The sequence below is a fragment of the Meleagris gallopavo genome, chromosome 14, assembly GCF_000146605.3.
Source record: "Meleagris gallopavo isolate NT-WF06-2002-E0010 breed Aviagen turkey brand Nicholas breeding stock chromosome 14, Turkey_5.1, whole genome shotgun sequence".
NCBI classification, from domain to species: domain Eukaryota; kingdom Metazoa; phylum Chordata; class Aves; order Galliformes; family Phasianidae; genus Meleagris; species Meleagris gallopavo.
Window position 1 is genome coordinate 8,539,321 of NC_015024.2, and position 21,468 is coordinate 8,560,788.

Sequence of the window (21,468 nt, forward strand, 5' to 3'; positions counted from 1 at the left end):
AAAAAAAAAAAAAAAAAAGTAGCTTTTTGCAAACTGTAAATCAGCAGAACATCTTGGAGCTTCGTACGGCAAATGGCTGATGAGGAACTGAATTTTAGTAGTACAGCTGAGAAAGTTATCTGTTGCTTTTTTAGGAATTGTGGAGCCTGTTAATGTAGTAGACAACGGAGATGGCACCCACACAGTGGTGTACACCCCTACACAGGAGGGACCATACATGATCTCTGTCAAATATGCAGACGAAGAGATTCCTCGCAGGTAAGGTGCTAAGGATAAACGTTGGTAATCTGAGGAGTTCCTGACTGACTGTGTTCCAGGGATTGGCTGGGCATATACTAAAGGCTCAGGTCAAGCTGGGAGCAGTGCCAGTGCCTGTCGTGTTGTCCACCTGTCCACTGTGTACTGCAGTAATGATCAACCTTGATTTTAGGAGAAGGAAGCAATAATGGGTTTCTCTTTCAGCCCCTTCAAGGTGAAGGTGCTTCCTACATATGATGCCAGTAAAGTGACAGCAAGTGGACCAGGTCTCAGTTCCTATGGCATACCAGCCAGTCTGCCTGTGGAGTTTGCTGTAGATGCTAAAGATGCCGGGCAGGGACTTCTCACTGTGCAGATAACTGTGAGTAACTGCAAAGCCATGCAGGACACCTCTGTTTTAGTCATCCTCTGTACTATATTTGGCTTATAATTAACCTTACACTCTGCAAATGACCCAAATGAGATAAGTACAGCTTCTTACAAGGTTACAGAAATGATGGAATTTGAGATGGAGACAGCCTTCTATCAGTGTGGTTCAGCAAGGCCACATTGTTACTTCCACACTGAGCACTGTGTGATGAGAAATTGAAAAACAAGTTTCCCTCAAGGTTACTCAAAGTCATAAGCCACTTAAAGAGATACTACAGGAATGTTTTTGTTTGACTTAGTTATTGCTTTCCCTGAAGTTTCTGATGCTTGGTCTCTGTGGCCTCTGCAGAAAGGTCTCTGTTTAGTGGGCCATAAAGCACGTTTCTCAGCCCTGGCATGCCTAGGTCATGGCATGATGTCTGTACTTGCTGTTCTGCATTCTTGTTCCCATGCTATCCCATCTGCTCAGTGTACTGCCAAGTGATTGGCTTTATTCTGGAATGCAAGTGTGCCCTACTTATCAGAACTCCCAGCATGGCTATGGCTTTGAAGATCAAGTTCTACAAGCCGTATGTGGTGGGAATGCATTTGTTTGCTACAATTTCTGGTTCTGAACTGTTGAATGTCAAATGTTTCTCTGGAAGGAGCAAGCTCTTTCACACTGTACCTGAAATCTCAAATCCTTTGCAGCTTATACTGTATTCTTGTCAGTTAAAGTCATTTATTACAGGAAGGTGTCAACATGTAGTTCTCTGTGTGAGCAACTCTGGAAGGCTTTCCAAAGTGCTTCATGCTTTGCACTAAGTTGCTCTGAAAGCTGGGGGTTCTTCAGAAGCATTTTGCAGAGTGCTGATTGTGGTTTTAGATAAGAAAGCTTGATGCTAAAGTACAGATCCTTATATTCAGTGTAGAAGTGGTAGTTGAAGGGACTGAAGGCTCTTAAGTGCAGGCCTTGCAAGCTCTCAGGAGCTGAGTGCCTCACTGAGGAGCATTGCTTGGTATCACGTAAAGGACTGTTGCTGATAGCCCTGACTGTTTTACAGTAGTCTGACATGTCCTTGCTTCTGGAAGTCCGTTCCTAGTGATTCACTTCTGATCTTCTTTGAGACTGTCTAAGTATCATTGTGAACAGGTTTGCTGTCCTGCTGAAGAGAATCCTAACTGACTTCAGAGTGCCTAAATCTTCTGCTTTGCTTTCCTCAGGACCAAGAGGGTAAGCCCAAGAGAGTGGACATTCATGACAACAAGGATGGCACATACACAGTGACCTACGTCCCTGACAAAACGGGCCGCTATACGATTGGTGTGAAGTACGGTGGGGATGACATCCCATCCTCTCCCTACCGAATCCGGGCGTCTCCAGCGGGGGATGCCAGCAAGTGTTTGGCCACAGGTGTGTGCTAGGATCTACTGCTGTTGTTTGTATGTGGTGTAAAGCACCCATCAGAGGATTGTGAAGTTGGTGTGACAGGCTGCACGTGCTCCCCGTGTACCGTCTAAAGAGAGGGAATTCTTAAAAAGTGCTAATTTGAAGGGAGAAAAAGCACAAGGGGTTTGCTATGGTAGAACACATGAGAGTCTTGTGTAATCTGGCTGCTCTTACAAGAGGGGTTTTCATAAAGATAAAGAACCCTCCACCCCCCGGGTGAACAGGAATCTCTTGTAGTTTCCAGCAAAATCTTTCAGACTGACTGGGGTGTTGTTATAAAGAGCCAGATGCAACTGAAGTTAGATGCTTGTTTTGGCCTAGGTAAATTCTGTTGAGAATTGCAGTGAGGTTGATTTAAAAATAACACATCTGCACATGTTCCCTGCATTCAGGCTCCTTGCACTGCTAGCATTGCAAGAAGCTTTTCATTCTGAACAAAAGCAGAATTAATGCTGGGGGTATAAGTACTTGGATGTGTGCTTCAAGACTAGCAAATCCTGTTCAGGCTGGGTATTACTGATAGTGTTCTTTGCTGCCTTTCTGTCTGATCAAGGTTGGCCAGGGTGAAGGTGGAATTTTGGAAGAGGGGTTTAAAAAAAAGGGAATCTTCAAGGTTAAGAAGTTACTATACTCAAAAATCACTGTCTCAAAAATCAGTGCCTCGACGTAGGGGAGGGATTCCAAATTTGTTGCCATTGAAGCTCATTTATAGCTACAGCCCTTACCCATTCTCAGGCCAGATGGTCACCATGCAGCTTTGAGCCACCACGACCCACTGCTACCTCCCAGCCAACCAGAGACTATGGGGAGGAGCAGGATGGGTAGGAGCTAGTTATGGTATCATCGCTGAATGCTAGGTCCAGGATTTATAAATAAATTGAGCAAGGCCAGATTGAACAGGGAAACTTAATCTATGGTTGTAGACCCGTGAGAGTGTCTGAGCATTGCACCAACCTGAATTGTGCATGACAGTCTACCTGGTGTCAGGCCAGCAGCTGGCTGCTCTCAGGCTTGTTTAAACCAGAAATACGTTCCTGGCACAATGGAAAAAAACAGAGCGGCCGGTATCCCCTTTGCTTCAAAATTTGTTTAAAAGAGGCCTTAATGGCTCAATCTGATGTTGTTCCAAGTAACTCAAGTTGCTAACTACTCATAATAATGGCAATTCCTCTTAGATGCCAGTTTAAATTTCCCATTTCCAAGAAGTGCCTTTGACTCTCTGCTGCAAAGCTGAAATGCAATCACTGTAGGAGTGGGTGCTGGAATACTGCTCAGGTATTAAAATGACAGGTTTGTTGCCATTTGAAAGTGAGCCATTTACCCGGTAACAAGCGGTGGTCAAAAACACAAGTATCAAATACACACTGCAAACATGAGTTAATAGCTCTCATTTAAACACAGCGTTCCTCAGGCTGGATCTGCTCGACTTGGGCATTGTTTCATGATTTTTTTGGATGTGTGGCAAAACAGTGGAAAATGGTTTGCTGGTAGCGTAAAAGGAGACGTGGCCCTGGCTGCTACTGTGCTCACTGCGAGTGTCCCTGCCGTACATCTACTCTCCAGAGCATTTGGGGGGTGCTTGGTGCCGGACTACCTGCCTCGAGGCAGCCCTCTGAATGATTTCTGCCCCAAAACTTGTCTTGCAGGTCCTGGAATTGCACCCACAGTGAGGACTGGTGAGGAGGTTGGTTTTGTGGTGGATGCCAAATCAGCAGGGAAAGGAAAAGTGACGTGCACCGTCCTGACACCAGATGGGACAGAAGCTGAGGCAGATGTTGTTGAAAACGAGGACGGGACTTATGATATCTTCTACACAGCTGCCAAACCAGGAACCTACGTGATTTACGTCCGCTTCGGTGGGGTAGACATTCCCAACAGTCCTTTCACTGTGATGGTAAGCCAGTTCTGCTCACAAATACCTCCCATTCAGATTCCTGTTTCCACGTTTTATTCAGTGATAGGTTAAGTCTGTGTGCATGTAAATTTTTGTAGGCGTTTATTAGACCAGCAGGAGCTAATGGGTCCTTGTTCTTGTTATTTTGAGCAGTTAGGTGAGCCATTGGAGGGTAAAAGCTTGGCTGCTCTGGTCAAAATGTTTCATTTCCTGACCACGTAGTTGTTTCTCTAAACGATGGAAGAGTGGTTGTAATCAACCTTTAAGACCAATTATTTCAGCTCTTGTCAGCTACAGTGCTCTGACTTGTCCGTCTTTCACTCTATAATATTGACCCCAAAGTAAGAAACGGTGTGCTGACAGATCCCAAGGAAGCGGGCTGTTAGCTCACACTTAAAAATGATTTGCAAATGCTCGCTAAAGTGTTACAGCCAAATTCCCCTCCTAATTATATCCCTTCCCACATGCAATCCTTCAGCATGCTTAGGTTTAAAAAGCAAACAAAACCCCTGTGTGTTGCTGGGAGCAAACTAGGTGCCTCTGAGGGCTCACAGAAGCCCTTTGAGCAAAAGCTTGGAAACAAAGTGCAGAAGGGTAGCGGGGGCCATGGCTGAGCATGGGCTGGGTTGTGCACAGAGGGTCTCAGGCCTAAGCCTCTTACCTCCCTCCCTATGGCATAAAGAAGCATCTCTGAAACTCAGTTCCACCTCAGCATAGGTGCTGCTCTCCAGCTTCCTTCCAAGTCTCCCAGAGGTGGCTTTGTCCCTTGGCTGCATGGGTGACTGTTTCCCCACATCTCCGTGGTGGGTGCGGGTGGTGGGAGGAAGGTGCCCAACAGCAGGCAGGTCATGTTGTGTGAAACACAAGGAGTGCTGACACAGGAGCAATGCTAACCTGCCTTTACCACCAACCAGGCTGTAGATGCAGATGATGCTGCTGTGCGGTCGCAGGAGACAGTGGGTGCATCCCCACCCGGATTCCGCCCTTGGGTACACAATTTTTACTTTTTTTGGTTGTTTTCCCCCATCTGTGTTCCATTTCAGATGACAGCCTGCTTCTTGGGACTGCTTGATTCTTTCTGGTCATTGTATTCATTCTTTCTATTTGATCAATTGTTCTCGGAATCCAGACCTGTTTTTTCCATGCTGCTTGAAGGGAGTCTCCAAGTAAACTCTCAGTAACATCCTAAATACGAAGAGGATCATTACACCTACAGCTTCTACTTCTGCAATGTCTCCTGACAGCATTGCTCTGTTTTCCCAGTAAAATAGCACCATGTCTTGAGTCCAGAGTCGCATTGTGAAACTTGTTTCTGTTGTCAATTTTGTGTTGCAATCACTCTGCCACATTCAAATCACTTTCTCTTCCAGGCCTTAAGCAACTAAATCCTTTCCGATGGAGCCACTCTGGGTCTTGTGTGCACTGCGTTGCCTCCCACGCTCTTGCATTCCGTGTTGACCGCTCACTTTTTTCCAGCATGCCTTCCATCCGCACCATGTTTGATTTGCTCTGCTCTGCGATGTGGTGTTATGGAGGAAAGCTTAACGGGATGCTCTAGTTGGGCCCCAGCCAGTGGCTGCTGACCGCCATAATCACCGCGCCTTGTCCTGCTTCTGCTCACAGCAGAGTGGCTCAGTGCTCAGCTCCCTTGTGCTGCCACTGGTTGTGATGTGAGCCTTTTGCTTCCCATAGGTCACAGAAGAGGCTTATGTACCAGTTGGCGACATGAACGGCATGGGATTCCGGCCCTTCGATATGGTTATCCCCTTTGCTGTAAGGAAAGGAGAAATAACAGGTACCAAAGGATGTGGAGCTTGTTGGGAAGGCTTTGGCCTTTGTGAGCATGTTTATGCATTTGCAGCTAGCTGTCTGTGTGGTCGAGACCATAGCATGTGGAGGAGAATTGTATTACGCCAGGACTCAGTTGCTTAATTTCACATCAAGTGGCATCCACTGGAGTTTGAGTGGGATACGCCTGTGATGCTCTGAATTCTTGGTGCTGCTGCAGCCCTTGGGGCTGGGCTGGGAAGTACTGCACTGCAGGACCAGCTGCTGATTTTTATCCTCCAGAGCAACTATATGTATATGTGATTGGCCTCCACCCCACCATGTCCCTTCTCCAAAACAGTCAAGCTTTCTCAACAGTTGAATTAAAGAACCTTAGTGGTCTTTTCCAACTGTAACGATTCTATGATTCTTCTGCACAAGCATCACTTGGCAGCACCCTGTTGTGCTGAGCTGCATGTGTGGGCTGGGTGCTCTTGCTCTGGCTCAGCCATCCCTCCTCAAGCCATGCTCTGTCCCTGATTGAAGAGGGAGAGCATCTTGCAGTGAAGCACATCAGCACCTTTCCTGGGCTCACCACGCAAATGTCAGTGGCTGCAGCCAACAGCCCTGCCTGTGGAGTTTGTAAGGTCACAGAACTGCCTGCCAGATGTCTACTGCTGTGCTGTATTCATGTAGCTTTAGTAAAAAACATGTCTGTTTAGTGTTCCCATTAGTCTCCTGTTTGTGCCTGTGGGTAAGTAGTTTAACAATTGCTTGCTTAAAAGGGCTAGACAATTCTTTGTGGGTGGGAGAGGGGAAGCAGGCAGTTTCTCCTCCTGTGGCTCACATGATGCCTTTTTGTAGGTGAAGTACACATGCCCTCCGGAAAGACTGATACACCAGACATTGTGGATAACAAGGATGGTACTGTAACAGTGAGATACGCTCCTACAGAAGTGGGGCTGCATGAGATGCACATAAAATACATGGGAAATCACATCCCAGGTGAGTCTGACAAAGCAGGTGGCTGACGGAGCTGAGCACAGCATCCTGTTGACGCATCGTTTCCCTGATAAGGTTTCTGTAGCCTCAGTATAGCCCTGCTGCAAGAGCTGCTTGGGGCATCTTAGCACTCAGCAGCAGTTTGTCTGCATGCAGAAGAAAAACTAAAGCAAAGGAGTAAGTGCAGGCACATGTGAGCTTCCATTGTGGTTTCATAGTACCAGCCAGGCTTAAAATGGATTTTGGTTTTGGACGTTAGCTTTTGTGGCCTTTTACTATGGAGAAGAAACATACAATTTTCTAAATACCATTTTTTGGGGGGTTGAAATTTACTGCCTTGTTGCTCAGCAAAACTAATAGTTACAGTACATGTATATCCTTAAAACTGCATTGGCATAAAAGCTACAATCTGTGCAGAGGACCAAGTGGCTAAAACACTATAGTTACTCTTTCCATCTCAGTGCAATGAAATAAAGCACACATGCACGTTATGCTGTAATCTTTCTTTCTTCTTGGCTGCTTCTATACAAAAAGAAACCACTGCCTTTCATTCTCTCTTCTTTTGTCCTTAGTTCCCCAGCTCCCCACTGGCACTCTGCCCCCCTGGCAGCTCAGGCTGCCTCACAGGCATTGGGGAAACAGGGCAGCTCTGTGGCACAGTGTGCAGATATGGGGTAGAGAACTGACAGCATTGCCTCGACTGGGCTGCTGGTTCAGCTGGGGCATGGAAACTGGCTGAAGCATGGAGCTCATATAGCATGATGCATAGTGCTGCTTCAGTACCGTGTTTGTGTACAGCACTTACAAGTTCCAAACTGGCTGACGTATTGGCTCCGTGAGACCATTGTCCTGTGCCTGGCCAGGAGGATGCTGTGCCTCAGTGCTTCTTCTTGAAGGCTGTCATGAATCAAGCTTGCTTCTGTCTCAGCTACAGAATCTAGCTTTGGACTTGGAAGCTGTCTGTGCCTTTTTTTGAAACTCTTACTGGCTGTTGGTGACTGTACTTCTTGTTCTTGCGCACCAGCTTTATTAATCTCAGGCTGGCAAATGCGTTTCTGGATACCCTTCAAGTTTGCTAGTTCAGGTTCATTGAGTCAAGCAATGTGCAGTGCTTCTTCCTAATTCTGAGCTGCCCAAATTATGATCAGTATCTGAATTGAAAGACTGCTTCTCTGAGTCATGCTCTGATTTAATATGCTAAATATAAACTGCTGATGAGTAAGACCCTTTACAGCATCATTTAGCTTATCTGTGGTAATTGAAGTAGCGCTTTGTCATGACTAAACTGTGCAGCAGTATCTTTTGAAGATGAAAGGAGAAGCATATTTATTTTAAAGTGCACTGGAGTGGTGTAAAGGTTCTTCAAATACCAACTGGTGAGAGTAGCACTGAAGAATGTGGTAGTGAATAAGCATAAGCTCCTGCTGGGTTAAAGCAACTTGATGCCTATTTCATTCTTGTAGCCCAGGCCACTAATCCTTGAAGTGATTATTGTTTTCTTTTTCTTTAGAGAGCCCTCTACAGTTCTATGTGAATTATCCAAACAGCGGCAGCGTGTCTGCTTATGGGCCTGGCCTCATTTATGGGGTTGCTAATAAACCAGCGACCTTTACCATTGTCACGGAAGATGCAGAGGAGGGTAAGTCTGTTCTTTAAACCCACCTTACTCTAAGCTTGGAACTTCTAAGAAGTGTGATGTGGGTCAGCATTAATTTGAAGCATAATTTGCATTTGTTTGTTCAAATATGAATCTTTGGTAAGATGTAAACAATGACTTGTGCAAATATAATGCAAAAATGGCCTCCATCGAGCTGTGTCATATGTGCAGTAAAAACTGTTTTATTACTTCTTCCTGAGAACAGTACATTCAGATGTGGTATAGAGTGCAAATGATTCACTTGATTAAAAATAAACGGAAGGCAAATTAGATCTAGCAGATGACAGCTGGATCTGGAATCACTATTAAGTAAATCTAATAGATCGAGTAGAGTTGCAGCCTTGATGTTGGCCTGAGTTCTTTGCTGCTCTCTTTTGAAAAGGTAAATCTGAGCTGTATTTCCAGCACCATATTCTGGATCTTCCTCTTTAAGTATACTCGGTCTTGGTGTTCATGAAGACTTAGAGAAATGCTGTTCTCTGTGTTTCCTAGGTGGACTGGACTTGGCTATTGAAGGACCTTCCAAAGCGGAGATCAGCTGCATTGATAACAAAGATGGGACGTGCACAGTCACCTACCTGCCCACTCTACCTGGGAACTACAGCATACTGGTCAAGTACAATGACAAGCACATCCCTGGCAGCCCATTCACAGCCAAGATTACAGGTATAAAGTTTAGACTTCTTAGCACTTAAGAGTGTAAGTTGACCTCTGGTAGCATGGAGGGCCTGGTTTATCCTCCAACTTGTTCTGCACTTAACCTCCTAATTTCTCTTACTCATTTCTCTGTATTTTCACAGATGATAACAGAAGACGGTCCCAAGTTAAGCTTGGATCTGCTGCTGAGTTTTTGTTGGATATCAACGAGACTGATCTCAGTCTCCTGACAGCTAGCATTAAAGCCCCATCAGGTCGTGATGAACCTTGTCTTCTGAAGAGGCTGCCCAACAACCACATTGGTAAGCCCTAAGAGCCATCATCTGAGAGCAGCATAGCAGCCTCTCCTCCAGTTTTCTTTACTACTTAAGATGCCTTAATGTTTTTCCATACTTTCCTGAAGGAGTGTTGTCAAACCAAATGGTGCAGCTGGTGAAGCAGGCTGATCTTTTCTGTTAACATTCCAGATTGTGACCAAACTGCTATTTGTCTGCTTATATGAATGGTTCTGTAGCCCACTTGAGAACAATACTTTGATATGTGTAGAGTGTTCCTTTAATATTTCATTTCTTGGTGTGATTAAGGCTTTACAATCAAGTGTAACGTGCATAAAAATTGACTAAGCTTGTCACATTTCTCTGCTTTGTAGGTATCTCATTCATCCCACGGGAAGTAGGAGAACATCTGGTTAGCATCAAGAAAAATGGGAACCATGTACCAAACAGCCCTGTAACAATCATGGTGGTCCAGTCTGAGATAGGAGATGCCAGACGAGCAAGAGTTTATGGACGTGGATTGGTAGAAGGGCGAACCTTTGAAATGTGTGACTTTATTGTAGACACAAGAGATGCAGGTTAGTTTGCTTGCAAAGGAACTTTCTAAAGCACAATGTTGTCTTTCTCTGCAAGGAATCTCCAGATCACAGGCTGCAAAGCATTCTGCTTATAATGCATTGTTGTTGTCAGTTATTAATTTTGGGCAATGCTATTAATTTCTAAAATGCTTTTCATTATCTTAGCTAATGTCTTACTTTACAGTCAACAAGGACTATCACTAACAGAGGATTTCTTTCATTTGTTGGAGCTGGATCTAGAATCGTTGTGTACAGCAAGAAGGAGATGAGGAAGATGCAATTTTTTTGTGTTTATTTAATGTAGAGCCTTGACCAGTCTTTGAAGTTAACATTTCAACGTCAGTGAATTAAAAGGGATATGGTCAGAACGTTTTAGGAGCTAAAAGCATGCTTAAATATATTCTGGCCTATTCAGATCACAAAAACACTTCTAGGACATCGTGCAGTGCCCACATAGTCTTTTTAAAACAAGCTGGCTACTGACTAGCTACTGTTTTGGGTTTCAGTCATATTTATAATATCACTATGGAAATGTAAGGTTACTTATCTTTGTTGCAGGTTATGGTGGGATCTCGCTGGCAGTTGAAGGACCCAGCAAGGTAGATATCCAAACTGAAGACCTAGAAGATGGAACTTGCAAAGTATCCTATTTTCCAACTGTACCTGGCGTGTACATTGTGTCCACTAAATTTGCAGATGAACATATTCCAGGTAAGTGGGAGTGTTTGGCATCTTAGTTTAATACAGCAGAGGTCTTGCCTAGCTGTCCACTGCTGGAATTGCAGGTGGGTTGGCTGATTTGGTGCAGATCTTAAGTCCCAAAGATTCTTTGAGGCTTCTCCAGTACCTTCCATGCAACAATCCAGAACTATTTCGGTTACGTGGTTGTATTTCACCTGGACTTTTCTGTAAACTGGCTCTAAGACCCTCACTTTGATAAGCTACAAGTTAGAAGATACTTTCACTCTTCTCCTTGATGCAATATATGCAATATACAGTGAGCAGAGGAGGGATGACTTGCTGTGCTACTTGCAGGCAGCCCATTTACTGTGAAGATAAGTGGTGAGGGAAGAGTTAAGGAGAGCATCACACGAACAAGACGGGCTCCCTCTGTTGCAACAGTTGGAAGCATATGTGATCTGAACCTAAAAATCCCAGGTAAGCAGCATCCTTTTCCCTATAACCATAGCTTACACTTGCATAGTGTAGGTGTACTTGAAGCAGTGGAAATAAGAACTTCAGTGTTGAGTTCCTCATGTTAAGACAGCTCAGGGAAGAAACATTAGTAATGTGGTCTCTTTGAACTGCTGAAGATAAACATATCCATGATCACTGTATGGAGATATAAATACTGGGGAGGCCCTAATCTGTTCTGCGTACAGCAACCTGGAAAAATGGGCTGCACAGCTCAGCCTCTCTCTGGGGTTGGTTCTTAAGTGTTTGTACTGCTGTCTGCCCAGGTGAATCACGTAGGGCAGTTCTAGCTGGCTGCACTTATCCAACCTTCTCATCCGCCTCCATAGCACCTGGTGAGCTGTAACTGGTTAGGCTGGCTGCTCTGCTGGGATACAACCTAGCACCTACCTACCCCTTCTGTCATCTGTGCCGCATAATCTACTGAGCTCAGTTGAAAAAAGAAGTACCCAACCACTCTGTCACTCTTGTTCTTCATTTTGTATTCTTTCCTTGTTAGAAATTGACTGTGGGGACATGACAGCCCAGGTAACTAGTCCCTCTGGAAGAAACTCCGATGCAGAAATAGTAGAAGTTGACAAAAACACCTACTGTGTCCGCTTTGTGCCACAAGAAATGGGGGTCCACACAGTAGATGTCAAATACAGAGGGCAGCCCGTGCCAGGCAGCCCCTTCCAGTTCACTGTGGGGCCACTCGGCGAAGGAGGAGCCCATAAAGTGAGAGCTGGAGGCCCAGGGCTGGAACGTGGAGAGACAGGTGTCCCAGGTGAGTCCTGTGCCCTCAACTTCTCCTGCCCACTGTGCACAGATGAAATGATTTCTGTTGATCCCTATAGGAGCCTCTCTTCTGAGAGCTTGAGTAGAGCTCGGTGTAACAGCACAGGGTCACCCCAGTAACCAGGGGTGGTCAGCAGAGAAACATATACAAGGGAATAGTATTGCTGTGTCATGCAGGTGGAGAAACTCATGTTTAGGAAACTCCTCTGCAGGATGTGGCATGATGTACCATTTCTCATAACATAACTATGAGTGCCACACAGCCTGTTAAAAAGAAGCTGGAGCCCAGCTGCAGCAAGCTTACACTTGTTTGTTTTCTCATGTGCTTCAACAGCTGAGTTCAGCATATGGACACGGGAGGCTGGAGCTGGAGGACTGTCCATTGCTGTAGAAGGTCCAAGTAAAGCAGAAATTGCCTTTGAAGACCATAAAGATGGATCTTGTGGTGTATCTTACATAGTTCAAGAGCCAGGTACATACCAAGACCAAAATGTTCTGAAATAAAACTGAAGGCTACTTCCAAATACACTAAAGAAACTCTGCATCTTTCTCCCCACAGGCAACTATGAGGTGTCCATAAAGTTCAACGATGAGCACATTCCTGAAAGCCCCTACCTGGTTCCCATCATCGCCCCGTCTGATGATGCTCGCAGGCTCACTGTCACTAGCCTTCAGGTGAGACATAAGGAAACATCCCACAGCTTGCCACAGAGACTGATTTCGTCCTTGTTCTCTGAGACCAAAGTGGTTGTCCTTTCTTCTTAGTGATAACCTTGCCTTGGTTAGTGCTTCGTTTCAAGTTTAGCTTGCAGACAGAGAGAGGTTTTTGGGAGCTTGGTAGCACGGGCCAGTAAAGTTGGCCCTGTTCTAGCTAGCTAGGATTTGAAGGCAGAAGGCTAGAATACGTGTACTGCAGGTGTTAATGTAATGTCTGATAATGAAAAAGAAGAGGAGGAGGTAAACCTTGCTTTCCCTCCTGATTTAGCTTGGGAAAGCCCAGTCAAACCTGAAACATGAATACAAACAAGCAATGATCACGCTGATAACTGAGCTGCTGTGTCAGCATGTGGGCTGAAAGCTGCATTTCTGTGGGCAAGAGGGTGTAGGCCATGTAGGAACATTACTGCAGCCTTGTTTGAGGCAGATGGACAGGGCCCCACACTGGAGTCAGAGCACAAATTCACTCTGGCTGACATCACGAAACCACACAGTCACAGCTCAGATCATCCATGAATGGTAGCGAATCTGTAGGAGTGAATTCCAGCTCTGTAGTTGATCTGGGTTCATCTGTTAACCTTACCATTATTTTTATGTGTGTGTGTGGTTACTTGCATTAAAGTACAAGTAACATTAAAGGTCTGACTTGAGCCTCCAAAGCCAGAAACTTGGAAGTGAGACTGAGAACGTGTGTCTAAATATACTGTACCTCAGTCCTCGCTGAGTGGCGATTAGCAATTAAGACTTCAGTTGAGGTTTTTTGATGTGCTCAGCCTGGACTTTGCCTGAGCATTCACTGTGTAAATGAACCGTGACAGCCTGTTCCAGTAATGTCTCTTCTAACAAGGAGTTACAAGGGCGTTAATTAGTCACTGTGGTATTGATGTTTCTCTTGTGTTTCATTTAAAGACTTTTGACAGGAATACCCACTTCAGTTATATCCTGGAGAGGCAGATAAAGCTGAGTGTTCTGTAAAGGAGCTCTGTGCAGCTAAACCTGCATCAGGGATTTGCTTTATATAGATCGTACCTCAGTTCTACTCAGTTGCATTTATTTACCTCTCCAGGATTTAATTGAAAATGAAATCAGGTAAAGTATGTTCAGCATAAAATATTGCTTCTTATAGCTGCATGAGCTCTGCTGTGGCTGTGCCACACAGATGCAGAACAGAGTTGCCTTCAGCAAGCAGCACTGCACGGTGCTGATGTTCTGCAGCACAGCCACATCTGGTTCTGTGTCTTAAATTGCTTTCTCATTTTAAGACATCTTGTGGCAGCTTTCTAAATGTAGCCTCTTGTGGCAAATATAAACATGCCTATTACTCTTACAGACAACGGGATTATCAGAGGCCTTTCCTCTGAATGAATCTGGAATGAATGAACGGGCTGATAATGGAGCTATCGCTTAAACATCCTTTAAATCAAGTGCCTGAATACAGGGGCCTGACCTCAGTGATAACGGGTGGCTAGGCTTGTAAACATGCCTTTGCCTGGTCTGGCAAAGCATTGTCTGGCTTCCAAAAATGGTCTGGGACTATTGAAAGAATCAGCCTAGCATCGGATGTAGGTGACTGAAATCAGTCACTGTGTAAGAGTGAAAAACCTTCTGATCTGAGAATTACTGTAAGTCACAATGCTGTCCTTTGTTGAAATCTGAAAAACTGTGCTAAAGCAATTATTTCCCTTCCTCACATCTTGTGCTGTCTGAAACAGAATTTTAAGTTTGGTAATCTGACTGTTGCATTCTCAGGAGTCTGGATTAAAAGTTAATCAGCCGGCATCCTTTGCTATAAGGCTGAACGGGGCAAAGGGCAAGATTGATGCTAAAGTCCACAGCCCCTCCGGAGCTGTAGAAGAGTGCCATGTGTCTGAGCTGGAGCCAGGTGAGAACAGCTTTACGTTTATCAGAACACACTGGGTGACTTACACAAACGCTCCCTGCTAACTTAGCGAGTGAGTTGAATCCCTTGGTTTGCAAACAGCCCACCGAGGAGTGAGCTCCGTGCTTGGAGACTGGCATTTGGTTGTCAGCAACTCTGGTAGGAATTGTTCCATCAATGCTTTTCCTAGAGAGTTGATGGAACCCTAACTTCTGTAAGGTACTGACATTAAAGGGCAAACTCTAAAGGGTTTTCACATGAAGTCTTGGCTTGCAGTGAAGGTACAGCAACATTATTCATAAAGGAAGGGGCTGAAATATGATGTGGTTGTTGTATTTAGCCAATGAAGTTTATTTTTCAAAGCTACGCTTCCATCTTTGACAAATAGTTTATTTTTAACTTGCACCCACTCCTTCATGTAGAATGTCAAGGAAACCGAACGTAAGCAAACACTACAGAAAGCTCAACACCTGTTTTAGCAGTGAGCTTTTCTTTTTTGATTGAAGTCTGAATGAATTATGGTCTGTACTCTGCCAGTCTTGCTATAGTACAGCTGGGGAAGGTCAGTCGCTCCTCTGAGTGAGCGTGCAATTGAAAATGTTAAATATCAGCAAATTGCTGAATGACTCTTAAATAAAGGTGCCGTCTCTGCAGTGTTGTGCAGCACGCTCAGCCTGCTGGTACAGCTTGGCTTGCCTTCCCCAGCTGCTCTGTCTGCCGCTGTCAGGCTGGGCTGTGGCTCAGCAGTCATGTCTAGCTCCAGGTCAGGCAGTAGCTCTAAGCCTGGGCTGCAGGCTGGGTGACATCCATCAGCTCCTAGCAGACAAGGTGCAATCTGTGACACCTCCTGTGATAAATACTTCGTTTTCCTACTTAAATAGGGGTGTAGCAGGTAGCGTGGCTGGCTTTGTTTATGCTGGGACCAAAACATGTTGAAATGGTGTGGAAGCCTTGCTCAGACTGCTAACTGATGTTGAATTTAGCTTCTGCTGATGTCATCTCTGAAATGTTGGAACGGCCTCTTTTCTCTGCAGACAAATATGCCGTTCGGTTTATCCCCCACGAAAATGGCATCCACTCCATCGATGTGAAGTTCAACGGGAGCCACGTGGTGGGCAGCCCCTTCAAGGTGCGTGTTGGTGAGCCCGGCCAGGCGGGCAACCCCACGCTCGTCACAGCGTATGGACCAGGCCTGGAGAGCGGCACCACGGGTAACCCTTCTTGTACAACTCCCTCACTGGCCTTTGGCTTTCTGGAAAGAGCTGGAAGCTGGTTTTAGGCATATTTTTACATGACTGCCATTGCTGAGACAGCTGAACTGACACACATGCTCTACTGACCTAGGTGCAGACTAATTTTGCTTTCTCGCATGCTCCTGAAATCTTATAACCATCAACTAACAGGTCTGCATGCTACGCTGAGCCTCAGTGAACTTAACACCTCTGTGAACCAGCAACTGCAGCAGAAGCTGATGGGTCCGTGTGGCTGCTCTGCAGCGATGGGTGGCTGAGCTCCTCGTAGGTGGTCTCCTGCAGCTCTGGGGATGCTTTGGCTCAGTTCCACATGAGAACTGCAAAGCTTTTGCAGAGTTCTGCAGCCGTCAGAAAGCAGTCAGCGACTGCGCTGCATGTGTGCTCCAGAGTGGGTGAAAGACGAGGGGGAACGAATGCGATCAATAGATTTATTTTGCTTTGTCCTGAAACTTGGTGGTAGTAGTAGTAAAGCAGGGTTTCCAGCAGCTTGTAGTGAATGCAGTCGTTCAGCTGGCTGTCTAGTCTGAGGAGTCTCCTTTAACTTGCATTTCCCTGTTAATCCACTGGTTGCAGGGTGCACCCAATTAGCTTTCCCTTAGCGCTTGCACCTCTGAGAGGTTTCAAGTTAAACGTGACATGATGTGCAAAATGTAGGCAATGTGATGGGTTGTGTTCTGTTTGTAGTATTCCGTACGTGCTTCAGGTGCAGCATGAATACTGACCCTATTTATCTCCTCCGGCTGCCCCAGCTGACAGTTCTCAACTCAAGAATGTAGATTATTTTTATTCATTTATATGATTTTGGTCTTTTTGAGAAAATGTGAAAGCATTCCAGGATCTGTGCTTTGATCTGTTAAACTGTGTGCTTCTGTGGGCCACACGCACCAGTGAACGGCAGAGCAGAACTGTTCTTTTTTCCCCTTTGATGTGCAGGGTGACAACAAGTTCCCTTTATCTTCTGCCTTTTTTGGATTCTATTTTATATATTTTTCTCCTGGAAAAAAAAAAAAAGTTGCAGTTATTCGGCCAAAGCTTGTGCTGCTCTGCAGAACCAAGCAGTTGATTTTGGAAGCATGTGGATATACTGTGTAAAATAAGATATTACTAGCTTCACTTCTCTAATAGGTGGAAACAAAAGCACTCGTTAATACTAGCCATTGATACTGCAGGGACAGGGGGATTTTTTCTCCGCCTGTAAAGGTGCTTGGGGTTGTTTTCCATCTAAATAGGCTGTTCAGCTGCAGCGCTGTTACTCTGTGCCCCCTTGTTGGCTCCTGGCTGCTGCTCGTGGCGCGCTGCCCTGGGAGCTGCCAAGCAGCAGTTCTGCACAATGACCCACTGTGAGACAGCAGTGGCCGAGGGCTGAGCACCTGAACTGTGCGCCTGCAGCCTCCAACAAGGCCAGCCTTCATCTGCACAGCCTGCCTGTGCGGCTTCCTGCTGGAACAGCAGAGCACGGTGCTGTGCTGTGCAGGCTCTCCAGGCATTGCAACACAACCACCGCTTGTGCAGAGAGGCCAGAAGTTTCTCCCAGCTTTGCCATCGCACTTAGCGTGCTTCAGTCTCACTGTAGTGAACTTTCCCATAGCTGTCTTGGTTTGGTTGTGCCCGAGCCCTTTATTCCTTGTCAGCAGCATCTGATACAACAACCCAAAGGTCGTAAATATTTGAAGCCAGGGTTTGACAGTAAATTATGTGGGGGACTGAAAGCCTCACTTAAATTCTTCTCGTGCTGCTGGCGTTGTGTCATTGGCTTAGTATTAGCACCAGTAATTTGGTTCTGTGAACCAGATGCTGTAATTAAACAAGCTTTTGTTTCCACACACTGCTCAGAGTGTTGTTGCAGAGCAGTTCAAACAGCCGTCTCCTCCAGGAGACCTCTCAGCCCTTGTCTCTGATTTCTTGTGGGCCCTTCACTGCTGATTTATGGCCCGTGTGGTGAGATGGCTCCCAACTGCCCTGAGCTCAGGCATGGAGGAGCTCCCAGCAGGAGGGCTCTGTTCTGAGTCATGCCTTTCCCCTTAGAGCTGGCTTTTTGAAGCTGAAATACTTCCCTTTTGGTCCTGAAGGGATCTCCCACCAAGTTACTGGTTCCTGTTTTATAACTGAGGCTGCTTTTGTAACAACAGTGTAAGGAAGAGTGTGTCTTACTGTGCTACATCTTTCTAGGATTGCAGTCGGAGTTTTTCATTAACACGACCAAGGCTGGTCCAGGTACCCTCTCTGTTACAATTGAAGGGCCATCAAAGGTGAAAATGGACTGCCAGGAAACTCCAGAAGGTTACAAAGTCATGTACACACCCATGGCTCCGGGAAACTATTTAATTGGAGTTAAATATGGTGGACCTAACCACATAGTGGGCAGCCCCTTCAAGGCAAAGGTTACAGGTAAAAAGCTAACCAGTATTTACAGTGGGCCCGACGTACTTTGTGTCAGTCAGCAAGTATATCCCTGAGTCAGCAGTCAGTGGAGATGCCCGGTGCCCAAAGACACGAGAGGCAAAACGCCTCTCTCTGTCACCGCCAAACCCTGGGGTAGGAGTATCTGGGAGAGGCTGTCAGTGGGTCTCAGAGCTTGCCAGCTAGACTCCATGAAACGGCATCATGGGGGGATGCTAGACCTCGACCTAGCTTCAGGGTGTTGCATCAGCAGTGGGGATGTACGACTTATTACCCATTTTCCTCCCCGAAGCCTGTAAGCTACACACTTAGAGCACCAGCAGTGGCCCTCTTGGTCTCATTTTGGTGCATCTCTGGCCTGACTGAAGGCTGTTGTGTCTGGGAGCTTGCAGGTGATGTGAGGAAGGCTGTTCTTACATCTGAGGGCTCTTTCTCTTCAGTGCTGTGTTGAAGCACTATTGCTTCCCCAAGCTAGAGGAACACGGTGGTGGTGGTGGTCTTGGGATGGGCAGCAGGGACCACGCTCCCCTGGCTGGGACACGCTCTGCTTTCAAAATGGATTGTTGCAAAATTGCACCTGCTTTTCTGCCAACTCGAGCCATTTTTGGCATTTGGTGATTGGAGCACAATTAACTCTTCTCCAGCAGCAAGCTTTGCTTACTGAATCCTGAAGTTCCTGTGGTCCTTTCACCACTTAAGAGCTCTGGGATGGGATTGTTGGCAGCGTTACTGGACGATGTTGGTTTAAATACCAAAGAAGGAAATTGCTCCTCTCTGAAAATGCATTTTGGATGCAGAATGCATGCTAGTCACTAGGAGGATTTCAAAACCTCCTTCTAACTGCCTTTCAAACAGGGTGAATCTGAGTGTCAGAAGCTTTTTCTGTTTCCAGGACAGCGGCTGGTCACCCTGGGCAGCGCAAACGAAACCTCTTCCATCATGGTGGAGTCGGTGACGAGGTCATCGACCGAAACTTGCTATAGTGCCATTCCCAAATCCACCTCGGATGCCAGCAAAGTGGTTTCCCGGGGAGCAGGACTCTCAAAGGCTTTTGTGGGTCAGAAAAGCTCCTTCTCTGTGGACTGCAGCAAAGCAGGTAAGGGAGCAGGAGCCAGCTGCATGGTTTAGCTGGATGTCTTTTGCACTGAAACAGCTTTTGGTTAATTGCGAGCTCTGCATTAGGAAAGAGGGGGAGTGTGACTCTGTGAGCTGGCAGCTAAGAATTAATGAGAACTCTTGGCAGCGCTCTGAGACCTGATCTGCTTTAGCTGTAAATCTGCATTTTGCGGAGTTAAAATTCAGAGCTTGAGGTGATGATCTGGCTGTAAAAAACATCATGGTTGTTTGTTCAAGTGCATGAGTGCTAACTGTTATTTTGCTGTAGGTTCAAATATGCTGTTAGTTGGCGTCCACGGACCTACAATCCCATGTGAAGAGGTTTCCATCAAGCATCTGGGCAACCACCAGTACAACGTGACGTATGTGGTCAAGGAGAGGGGTGACTACGTCCTGGCAGTGAAGTGGGGTGATGAGCACATCCCTGGGAGCCCCTTCCATGTCACGGTTCCCTAAACCCACCCCGTGTCCGTCGGTCTGTATGTTCACAGCTCGGCCGTAGAGTTATACTGGGTGCAGTCCTGTTGCAAATTGCAGTATCTAGATACCCACGGCTCACATTTCAATACACTCAGAAGTAACTTCTGTAACGTTTTTACAAGCATTTCACTTCTATCCTACTTATCAGCATAACACAAATCTATTTAATGTCCTCCTCAAATTGTACCTTTGCAGTGCTGTCCAGGTCACTGTTGATGTTTGGAGAATCATATGGATAACTAGACACTAATTTCCCTTGTGGATGTTAAAGACTTTAGATGTTAATTGAAAACTGGAATTTGTCTTTGTAATTGGGTATCTTAACTACTGATTTTATTTGACTGGAGACTTTACATTTTAGTTATGGAATATGACTTGGGCTGTCCCCAGTTCAAATTCTTTTCTGTAAAGAAATGAGATGAAACTGGTACTATGATAGGTGCCTTTGTATACTTGATCCATTTTAACGCTTAACATTATAGAAGGCTACTAAAAGTGGCTGTACCACTCAAATTTAAAACATTTGTGAAAATGCTTTGCTAAAGGTTTACATTTAGGAAAAGTTTATCTTTTATAGCAGACCAAAAGCAGACTGAAAATTGCTTCCTGGGCGCTTTCAGCCTTTATGTTAATGCTTTGTAAATCTGTACCGGTAGCTTTTTGGCCACGATGCTAGCAATGCGTTTTTTAATTAGCTCGGGATTCTGGAGAAATTCCCCAAGCTTTGTTTTACAGGTAACTCCCAATTGATTTATTGTCTTCTTAAGAACAACCCCAGTTTGGCTGGATTAAATAGAGCCCTTAGCTTGCCATGCCAGTCCTGTTCTCATCTGAGCAACCCACAATCCACGCAGGTCGGAGCATGGCAGCATATGGCATATTGGAGGCTGCTGGCTGTTAAGCAAGATGGTCAAAGCCAGCCTGGGGACCCACGCTGTACTCGGGTATTGGGAAGGGGGAAGGGTGGGTGTGTAAATCTAATAGCAGCAAAATGAACCAACAAACCTTGTTTGCTGCAAGCCATTTTTATTCTCTCTCAGTCCAAGGACGTGCCCAAGTCATGCTCATCTCCTCTGAAATTCTCTTCCGTGCTGTGGAGGGGATTCCTGCCTGGGGTCAAGGAGTGAAAACTTCTGTTGTGACTCGTGTGTTTGTCCTGGGTTACTCAATACTGCTTTCCAAGTGCATATCTCTATTGCTGTCAGCTGCTGGGGCTTTAGTACAGCTCTCCACATGAGCTTTAACTCTGCAATTAGGAGAAGGTAGGATTTGTTGAGAGCCTGTTGAAACGTCACTGTCTGTCCCTATGGAGAACTTCACACTTACAGTTCTGTAGTTACGTCGGATGCACTACCCTCGAGCACAGTTGATTTGGGATATAAAGGAAGGTTGGGGTTTTTTACCGTGCTTTTTTGTGCCTTAATGTGAAATGCTCACTATGTTGTAAACTAGGAAGTGAAACAAAATAAACTGGAATAAAATGCAGGATTGTAAAATTGTATCTTATAACTTATTAAATAGAAATGTTTGCTTCATTAAAATGTGCATGTTAAAAACAACGTTGGGTTCTTTTCCTATGTAGTCCATCTCCTCCCACCAGGCTCCAGCCTGGCTGTGGCTCAGGGCCCAGCAGCACCGTGCATGGGGTGGCACCGTGGCAGTGTGCAGGAGGTGAATCCCAGCAGCACCTCAGCTCCAGGGCCTGGCCATGGCAACCAGCGATGTTTTCCCAAACACTGCTCCTGCTGAAAGCACTGCTGAGACCT

The 21,468-nt window shown here is 45.8% G+C and overlaps 1 protein-coding gene across 5 annotated transcripts in view; it reads left to right on the forward strand.

The window, feature by feature from the left end:
• FLNB (filamin B) overlaps positions 1–21,261 on the forward strand; it is a 67,194-nt gene extending 45,933 nt beyond the window's left edge. For 2 of the 5 annotated variants that reach the window (XM_010718511.2, XM_010718512.2), the window contains 21 exons: positions 135–258; positions 463–619; positions 1,831–2,020; positions 3,703–3,950; positions 4,865–4,939; positions 5,643–5,745; positions 6,582–6,722; positions 8,230–8,358; positions 8,869–9,042; positions 9,177–9,335; positions 9,683–9,886; positions 10,445–10,597; positions 10,922–11,044; positions 11,580–11,846; positions 12,192–12,329; positions 12,417–12,532; positions 14,324–14,456; positions 15,488–15,664; positions 17,876–18,094; positions 18,999–19,202; positions 19,491–21,261. In XM_010718511.2, coding sequence (XP_010716813.2) covers positions 135–258; positions 463–619; positions 1,831–2,020; positions 3,703–3,950; positions 4,865–4,939; positions 5,643–5,745; positions 6,582–6,722; positions 8,230–8,358; positions 8,869–9,042; positions 9,177–9,335; positions 9,683–9,886; positions 10,445–10,597; positions 10,922–11,044; positions 11,580–11,846; positions 12,192–12,329; positions 12,417–12,532; positions 14,324–14,456; positions 15,488–15,664; positions 17,876–18,094; positions 18,999–19,202; positions 19,491–19,678 — 3,422 coding nt within the window. In that variant the 3' untranslated portion in view covers positions 19,679–21,261. The remainder of the gene's footprint in view (positions 1–134; positions 259–462; positions 620–1,830; positions 2,021–3,702; positions 3,951–4,864; positions 4,940–5,642; positions 5,746–6,581; positions 6,723–8,229; positions 8,359–8,868; positions 9,043–9,176; positions 9,336–9,682; positions 9,887–10,444; positions 10,598–10,921; positions 11,045–11,579; positions 11,847–12,191; positions 12,330–12,416; positions 12,533–14,323; positions 14,457–15,487; positions 15,665–17,875; positions 18,095–18,998; positions 19,203–19,490) is intronic. The other 3 variants (XM_010718513.2, XM_010718514.2, XM_010718515.2) reach the window with 2 other exon arrangements.
• Positions 21,262–21,468: the final 207 nt, after the last annotated feature.